The sequence below is a fragment of the Lygodium microphyllum genome, chromosome 26 (genome assembly GCF_053477565.2).
Source record: "Lygodium microphyllum isolate KBCC chromosome 26, Lygodium_microphyllum_v1.1.10, whole genome shotgun sequence".
Lineage (NCBI taxonomy): Eukaryota > Viridiplantae > Streptophyta > Polypodiopsida > Schizaeales > Lygodiaceae > Lygodium > Lygodium microphyllum.
This window is the reverse complement of record NC_141160.1, coordinates 111902193-111911861: the sequence shown is the minus strand read 5'-3', so window position 1 is coordinate 111911861 and position 9669 is coordinate 111902193. Positions and strand designations below refer to the sequence as shown.

Genomic DNA, 9669 nt, shown 5'->3' with positions numbered 1-9669 from the left:
AGGAGAAATTTTCTAGCACAAAAACAATCTATAGCTGCACTTGTAATAATAATGTCCTTTGCCTAGTCTAGAACCTAACATTATGTAATGAAAAGGATTTAAAAGGATCAACACAAGAATGGGAGATGAACACATGTTCATTTCCTAGAGTGGCAATGGCAAGCTCAAAGAAAGAGGTCAACATCTCTGATATCATTTCCAACAGTCGCAATGTCAAGCTTAAAGGCGTGACCAAGTGACTCCATCCACAATAGAAAAGAAAGATAAATGCTACTTGAAGCACATTAAAAGAGAAAATCGTGAATCAAGGCTAAAACTTTGTATCATGCATTCATTACGGATAGAATATTCCTAGAAATACATCTGAATTTTTATTGTCCAAGCATACACAATAGAATTGCAGAACAAATTTACTCTCGATTTGAAAATCACATGTTGCACGCCATCTTTTTGCAATAAAATGAAGACCTCTGAGTGCAATTTAAAGTACTAGAAAAGGGGGGTGTCACTTTGAATCCCTACATTTTAACTTTTAACTCTTGTGAGAGTTCCAATTTACTCTAAAGGTTTAGAAAGATAGTTCCATATTTTCATTTCTAAATTCCTTGGAAATCTAGCACAAGGATCCAAGCCCAGATACAAGGACAATGCCTGGATAATTCAATGCACAAGCTCTATTCAATGATCAAAGGTGAACTCTTCTATGATTTCTCAACAAGTGGTTTGATCATAACAGCGGTTCCAATACGTGTACATGCATGTTGTACATCCAAAGTACATAAGGGGAGGAGAACAAAGAATATGTTGGCCAGCTCTATGATGATAGAGTCAAGATGGTAGAGACTTGACTTCACATCCATTTTTGATCGGTTTGCAATGACATCACATCAAGGAAGATCTAATAGACTTGGTTTGCCTTGGCCCTTAGACAAGGCAACATTGAGGAGATGGTGTTCATGTTCCTTGTGTGGTAACAACTTGTGTCATTATCTCACAAGGACTTTTGTTCATGATAATATCCTATTGGATGATTTTTCACTGGAGGTGATCTATGAAACCAAAAACATATTGATGTTAGGGAATCATATTGATGTTTAATGAGCAAAAACAGTCTCATGGATGGGAATAATTCTGAACCTTGCAAATATAGCACTAAAACTTCCAGATTTCACCAACAAGATAGCGGGTCAAAAGACACCTCAGAGATCACTGTAACACTTGGGGTTGCTGCATCACCCCTTCAGGTTGAAACAACGTATGTTAATCCTAAATTTGCATCCCAATACTGATACAGTAATCAGAAACACTGACCTCATAATCTATTGCCATAATAGTATCCATGAGAATTAAGGTATCTGGAGGGTTCTTCATAAAGGCTTCTGGATGTTGGGAATGGAGGATGGTGACTTGGCAATCCTCCTTGATGTAAGGGCACATAGGATGGGTGTGGTTGAGGAAGCATGTACGGTATTGTTGTTCTGTCTACATGCATTTCCCTCCCCTCTAATTGCATACCAACATCCACCCTAGCTGGAGGTGGCATAAACACTCCTGGCCTCCCTTGAAGCATGGGATGACTCAAAGGAGTGTGGTGAACAAATCTATCCGCATGTAAGCTACTAAAATGTCTTTGATTCCAAAGCTCGACCTCTGCTTGCCTACCTTGAGACTCCTGCAATTTCATCTTCTTAAGCGGAGACCCTTCCTGCCAACTTAGAAAACCTGTGCCATAAGAGGGAACAGGGGGAATGTCTCTTCGTGTAACATCCCATGCTCTAGCATCTCTTCCCACAGAGATTGGTTGCTGTGGAATTCTGGACATGTTTCCATGTTCAGCAACACGCATAGTTTGAAGCTTCTCTCCAAATGCAATCCAAGATGCTATCCTCGACAACACCTGGTGCTCATCTTCACTATTTACTGCTATATTATTATCGAAGGGTCTCTTCCCTCGCTTCATCGACAGTCTAGGAGTGAATAGAAGACTCTCAAGAGTGTTAGCTGTATAAACAGGTGACCTGAGCTGTCTGATTGCTTCAGAAAGACTGTTGTAAATTTCCTCAAAGCCTTTCTCGGTGACTGCTCTAGCCGCATTCTGAGAAAGGGCCGTAAAATCTTCAACCTGCATTGATCAAAAGCTTGATGAAGAAATTACGAGTTATTGGAGAAAGGAGCAAATGAAGTCAGGATAGATTTGGACTCGTGGTCCCCTCCTAAGGAGAATTGACTTTTGATTGGCCCACGGCATGATGTACTAACAACTGAAGCAGACATCCAAGCTAGAGTTGACAGATGGAACAATGAGGAACTGTGATAATTCAAACTTTACGATGACATCATCCAGCCGAATTGGATCAAGGGGTTAAGAACAGGCCACAATGGGCATCTCTTGTGGCCAACCCTGTCAACTCAACCTTTATACTGACAATCTCTGCTGCATCACAATTGTCAGTGTCTCAACAAACAGCCAGATTGTATGGACTGTTAGGACCCAGCTGCAGGAACAACACAAAGCCCCACCTGCATTTTCCCCTTCTGGGTGGATTTTTCTTTTTGCTTCCTCCCCGTGTCCTTCCTGCAGCTTGGTCCTCACAGGCCATGCAATCTGGCTGTTTGTTGAGAAACTGACAAATGTGATGCAGCTAGGCTTGGATGTCCAGGTCTAGCTAGGCTTGGACTTGCAAATACTGAAACTTACAAATATCCAGCTAGGCTCGGATGTCCAAGTCCATGTTCCTTCGTAGGTACTTGCACACAGTCCTTGCTCCCACAAGTTCTTAACAGCTATCAACTGTGAGGAAAGAGGAATATCTGATCGTCAAAATCATTGACCAATTAAACAGAATATAATAAGCCTTTAGCAGTGTGCATAGAAACATGTGACATTCAGATTCAAAACATACAAAATATTCTGAAATCAGTTATCAACTCACGTGCAAGTAAAACATGTGACATTCAGATTCAAAACATACAAAATATTCTGAGATCTGTTATCAACTCATGTGCAAGTGAAACATGTAACATTCAGATTCAAACAAACAGAATATCTTGAAATCTGTTATCAACTCATGTGCAAGTAAAACCTCACATTTCGGAAATCCCTTGCTAAGCTGGCCAGCAGGCCAAAATAAAGCAATTACCCAGCTTCTAGTCATGGTAGGAAATTTTAAAATCCTCTTGAAGTATAAAAATATCTACAACCAGACAGACATAATCTTTGCTGTGCTGTACCCATTGCAGTTTATAGACTTTCACAAAGAGTATCAACACAAATCACAAGTTATTCAAAGTCATAAGGATCTCCACTCTAGGGAGCTCAGACAATTGATAGATGCAAACGATAAAATGGAGATGTTTTGCCTATCTGGAGAGCCTGTCATGTTTTCTTTGTTATTTTGTGTGTTTGTGTAAGTCGTTTCTTAAAGGCTTGCATGCCAAGACTGCAATAAGACAAGTACCTGTAGAACAAGCAGATATGGACAGTGATTTATACTTCAATATCATAATCTTTTTTTCAGATAATACTACACCTGCAACCTTTACCTACCTATGTTACTTCAGAACCTTGAGATCCAAGGAACAAAATATAGACTAGACTGTACTGATTGTGAAAAGTTCTTCTTCCCAGCTTACCTTCAGTAAAAGAGAGTAAAACAATTCCACCACGCTTTCTTTATTCCTTGCTCCAAAGTTCTCGTAATCCTGTACTCGTTTCTCTATCACTAAAATGGCATCTGATGTAAATGGAGGTTGCATGCCTGCCCAGCAAAAAGAAAAACACCACCAGTCACTTTATTGTAATCTGCTTATCTTCTTCTGTTGTCATCAAAATTTTCTGTTAAGACCTAAACACAGAAGCACCAAGTTGACCTCACCACACTCAATAATAAACATTTCAACTAATAGCTTCCCCAAATAGCACAAATCTCAAGTTTTCCAGCTGAAAGGGAATCACGGGTTCACTTGTGAATGTTATTGTAGCATCTTTGCTACTAAGCAAAGTTGGCCAAACCCCAAGTAGAGCAGTGGCTGTAGGCCCTAGGGACTAAGATAATATTGACTTTGTGTCACATCTTTTCAGCACCACCATAATAGCAGAAGTCATAGAAGCAACAAGGTAAAACATGAGTTTGAAACAAGTGTCCTACAGTATTAAATTTTAGAAAATGTCTAAGAAACATTTCTTACACACACCATAAAAAATGGGTCATATAACGTAGATACATGGAACATTCAAAGAACTAACCTTATTTATCCATTAACTACATGATTGTTTCCCAACAGAGAAACAGAGAAAACGGCTTGGTGAACCTAATACAAACTCCGACCTGACAACCTATATTGATGATTCTAAGGAGGAATTGGTTGAAATGGCATCAAAAGCTATTTGATCTTGGGCCATATCGGCCAATAATGCATGCCCAAATCATGCCTAGCAAAAGCAGTCACAAAGGAAATCACCTGACCTTGGTTATCAACTACTTCTTGTGTAGTACATGAAAGAACCGAATTTAAGCTACTAATACTAAGTCATGATGATAGACTGGACAATTCAAAGACGCACATGAAGAGGCCAGGTGGACAGTTTCCAGTAATCTAACATTTGAGATAATTCTGCATTTATTCATCAAGACCTTTGCTGAAGCCTAAGATTCTGGCTCATTGGATAACCCAAATGCCTAACCACATGGCCCTGAGAAGGAATCTTGCCTAGCCAAAGCAAGCAATGCCATTGTTGTTCTATCTTTACAAGCAATTCAAATTTATGGAAATTAACCCTCAAAGTCATTGCCAAACCAAAATCTGCAGAGACTGCATAAGAATGGGAACACCCATGCTAATCATTTCAGGCATAAAGAGAGAATCATCAGCATAAGATTGTGCTAAGAATTGCCACACAAATTGCCAATGGTTGTCAAAAGATCCAAGTATGAAAGAAAAGGATGTCTAGCCACTGCATGCAGCAGAGCACTCAAAGGATAGCCCCAGTGAACTGATCTATGCCTAGATCCACACATGCGTGCACCCACACATGCAAAGTTTTTTTTGTGAATCAATTACATTATATCATATCAATGTTGAACAAGGCCCATGTTCAGTGTGAGCATGGTCTATATCAAATAAATCAGAGAAAGAGGAAGTATTGATAAGGCAATCATATGACAATGGCCAATGGTGGTCAAATGATCCAAAAGTGAAAGAAAAGGATGCATAGCCACTACATGCAGCAAAGCACTCGAAGGATAGCCTTGGCAAACTAATCTACACTAGATCCACACACACACGTGCATACACACTCATACACACTTTTTTTGGCAAATCCACTATACTCTATTATGTCAATGTTAAAAGAGACCCATGTTCAGTGTGAACATGGCCTTTATCAAAAGCATGAGAGGAGGGAGTAGTGAGAAGGAAATAGCGACCGCTACAGAGATCTTCTAAAGAGGATAAAAGGATTAATAGAAGAGTCACCAAATGATCCAAAGAGCCAAGAACCTAACCCATCTGAAAAACTGATAAGAGCTCCATAAAAGAGGAGGCAGTATCCCAAACGTTTAGAAGCTTTTCCAAAACTGTGGAAAGGGAATTGACCTCTCAAATATTGCAATAGAACTACTTACTCACAATGATAAATAACTTGGTAGAGGGATAGTGTGCACTCATACCATCAGAGAGAGAATAGGGTTTGCAGGGAGAAACACAGTGTATGGCAAACACTGAGAGAAGAAAACCTCACAAGAAGAGTGAAGAATGATGAACATTGAATCATGATGAATAAATCATGCTGAAACAATGGAACAAAGCTCGATGATGATTGCCACTGTCCTAACTGATCAGGCAGCTGTTGTGAAGGAAACTACTAGGGTTTGCATTGAGGACACACAGAGTGTACGACCACAACAGAAACACAAAGAGACAGACACACACATAGAGGGCAAAACTCAAACCCTAAACGCAAAACGCAAAACTCAAAACTCAAACACAAACAGAAGAAGGGAGAGAGAGAACACAACTTTGAAGTGAATGAATGCTGTAAATGAATGTAAGAGTGTACAGTGTGCTCAAGGGCAGAGCAATGTCGGAGTGTGACGTCCACTGAAGATGGATCCTAAGTCTGTGACCACCAGTCGGAGTGTAGGAGTGCTGAATAGTGAATGGCAACAGGCTGGTCATCAAAATGCAGCAGTCTGGAGGTTGGAAATTGGTAAACACAGCAGTGTACCACCGATCAGAGGCTCGAAATTGTGCACAGTCTGCTGTAAACAGCAGGCTGAAACAGTGTCTGAGAGTGTCAAGGCCTGCAATGCTGAAAACATAGGCTGGCTGACCCTGGAGATAATGGACAGCAGGCTGAACAGCAGTCTGGAGCAATCACTAGCAGCTGAGAGCTGTCGCCTACAGCAATGGACAAGCTGAAGATAATGTGGCTGCACTCGATGATGGCGGGCTGCAGGCTGGAAACTGGGCACCAACAGTAGCAGAGGGTGTGTGGACTAGTGTAACCTACAAACAAGGATGATGGCTGAATGGGGGCAGCCTGTCTATTTATAGATGTGGAAGGGCGCCCCAAAAATTAGGGTTTCCACTAAACTCTCTCGAACTGCTCCCCGTTTTAGGGTTTCCATTGAACTCTCTCGAACCACTCCCCGTTTTAGGGTTTTACTCTAAAAGAGCATTTTTAGCGTGTTTTAGGGCTGTTTAAGAGGCTAATCAGCAAGTAATGCATATTTTAGCTCAACACCCCCTCTCAGGCCCAAAACTGAGCTGAAAGGGTAGGCCAGTCATTGTGATATTTATGTACCCCAAGGCGTCCCACCCCAAAGCAACCAAGGCATCGGACAAAGGGTCCATGTCGGCTGCTCAATGGCCTACCAAGACTACAGAGGCGATGATTATCGTACCAAGGGAATCCAAGTAGTCACCCCAAAGAGGACAGGGCATCGGACAAAGGGTGCACGTCGGCTGCCCAATGAAAGAGCAAGGTAGAAGTCACCGCCATGATAGCATCGAGAGAGATATTGTATGATCCGCCTCGGGAGGGAAAACCACCATGCTGGAAGAAGAGCAAGCACTCCTAGGATTATGAAACCATGAAAGGAACAGTGCACATCCCCACGTCTCTAGCCCAGGGCGGACCAAAGCAATCTGCAAGTTAGCCCTACATTGAAAGACAAAACCCTGCAAAAGAGATAAGAATATGCAAACACAGAGGTTAGTGGTGAGATGCTCCAAAGCAAAACAGAACAGAAAGAAAATCTAACTCAAAATAAATGCAATGAATGTGTATGTGTGTGAGTAAATGCAGCGGAAGACAAAAAAATGGAAAAACTAAGGATAATGAATCCTATGGGCCCGACTCTAAGAGTGCGAAAAACGAATGCTAGACTGACCTAGGGTATCCAAAAGGACCTAGAGACATGCTAGGCTAAGAAGGTGGCCAGCATCATGTACGTCCAATAGCAAGGATCTGCCAAGGGAATGCCTGATGAGGTGGGGAGGAAGGTGAGATAGATGCATGAAGTGCAACAGGTTCAGAACCTGCAAACCAATCAGCAATTCCTGCATCAGCTCAACATTGGCTGTGGCATTGCGGGCTCTCCATTGATGGATGTAATCAGGGTGAGCTAATCGAGGGTCCGGCATAGGCTCTAGACCAATGACGAGGTCCCAAAGACCCTAAGACTCAAGCACTTCTTGCATGAAATTAGACCAAGTGGTAAAATTTGACCCATTAAAACATGTCTTATCCGTGAAGGCATTCTTGGCCGTTGCAACAAGAGTGGTAGTGCTCGGAGATGGATAGTGTGAAAAAGTGTAGTATGGGTAGAATGGGGGAGTGGAGTACACTTGGGAATGGGCCCCAGAGTGCCCACCAGGCATACGTATAGTGTGCAAGGTGGATCCATAAGTAGTGATGGGTTAACTAGGCATGGGCATGGTAACCACATGAGGAACCCAAGGAGGTGGGACGGGAACACGGTGAGCAGAGGATGGGAATCCCTACATAGGTGTAACCCAAGGAAAGTGTGAAGACACACCATAAGCTAAGGATGGAAACCCTTGCGTATGAGTAGTCATGGGAGATGTGAAGCTAGGGATAGTGAGGGGGATGCCCATCACAGTCGTCCCAGGAGTTATGGGTTGCTCCTTTGCTGAAAGGTAAGAGGCACTGTGTTAAAGGTTGGTATTCCCCCTAACAAAGTACCATGGTGCAAAGAGGTAGAGAATGGGGTGGAGAATAAAAAGGTACTAGGAGCGGAGATGGAAGATCCAACCCCTAGGGTGTGTGATGCAGATGTGGAGTGTAATCCCAGGTTTTGGAAAGATGATGAAAGGTGTGATATAGAAGAGGGTGGGATGGGAGGGAAGTGAGAAGTGTGTGTGATATGCTCAAATGAAACAGAAGCTATAGATGTACCTAAATTTTGTCTGCTTCGTTTCGTCTGCTTCGTGAGCCCCCTCTATTGAAGTTCACATACGCAAAGCCATCCAAATCCTGTATCTCAAAAGAAGAAATAAGCGAGGGTTTTGATTCATGTAACACAAAAAAATTGTACAAACTTGATATTGGACCTGGCAGAGATGATGAAGATGGATCGCCACATGTTCCGAATGCCGTATATCCTCCATGATCGGAGAGGTGGCCAGCCTCACCAACCAGTCCGGATGTGGTAGCAAAACTAGTAAGAGAGGTGTAAACATCACCATACTTGTTGCGATAGTACTCCTTAAAGTCCTCCTCTGTCATGTTAGTGAAATCTGGTGAAGGTGGAGTGTCGTCCTCCTCACCGAGTCCATAATGCTGTCTCAAGGCCTCCAATGATGGAGAAACCTGATAAGACATCATAGGAACTGGAGAAGAAGGTGACTTGGACATTGTGATTCAATTACGAGTCATATTGTATGCCTCGTACAAAGATTAGCTCTCCACAATATCCGCAGGATACTCCTTACAAGAGCACCGGCTCTGATACCATGTGAAGGAAACTGCTAGGGTTTGGACTAAGGACACAGAGAGTGTATGACCACGACAGAAACACAAAGAGACACTGCTAGGGTTTGGACAGAAACTGCTAGGGTTTGGACGAAGGACACAGAGAGTGTACGACCACGATAGAAACACAAAGAGACAAACACAGACACAGAGGGCAAAACTCAAACCCTAAATGCAAAACTCAAAAACTCAAACCCTAAACGCAAAACTCAAAACTCAAACACAAACAAAAGAAGGGAGAGAGAAAACACAACTCTAAAGTGAATGAATGCTATAAATGAATGTAAGAGTGTACAGTGTGCTCAAGGGCAGAGCAATGTCGGAGTGTGACGTCCATCAAAGACGGATCCCAAGTCTATGACTACCAGTCGGAGTGTAGGAGTGCTGAATAGTGAATGGCAGCAGGCTAGTCACCAAAACGCAGCAATTTGGAGGCTGGAAATTGGTAAACGCAGCAGCGTACCACTGATCAGAGGCTGAAAACTGTGCACAGTCTGCTGTAAACAGCAAGCTCAAACAGTGTCTGAGAGTGTCAAGGCCTGCAATGCTGAAAAGGCATGATGGCTGACCCTGGAGATTATGGACAGCAGGCGGCTGAACAGCAGTCTGGGACAGTCTGGAGCAGTCGCCAGCAGCTGAGAGCTATCGCCTACAGCAATGGACAGGCTGAA

The 9669-nt window shown here is 42.6% G+C and overlaps 1 protein-coding gene across 7 annotated transcripts in view; it reads right to left on the bottom strand.

Moving 5' to 3' along the window:
• Nucleotides 1–675: 675 nt before the first annotated feature.
• Nucleotides 676–9669, bottom strand: part of LOC148013684 (protein HESO1-like) — a 48395-nt gene continuing 39401 nt past the window's right edge. For 5 of the 7 annotated variants that reach the window (XM_087668476.1, XM_087668474.1, XM_087668472.1 and 2 more), the window contains 3 exons: nt 3634–3758; nt 2699–2791; nt 676–2122 (listed from right to left, as the gene is read on the bottom strand). In XM_087668476.1, coding sequence (XP_087524602.1) covers nt 1313–2122; nt 2699–2791; nt 3634–3758 — 1028 coding nt within the window. In that variant the 3' untranslated portion in view covers nt 676–1312. Of the gene's footprint in view, nt 2123–2696; nt 2812–2992; nt 3459–3633; nt 3759–9669 lie in introns of those variants that run through there. The other 2 variants (XM_087668478.1, XM_087668477.1) reach the window with 2 other exon arrangements.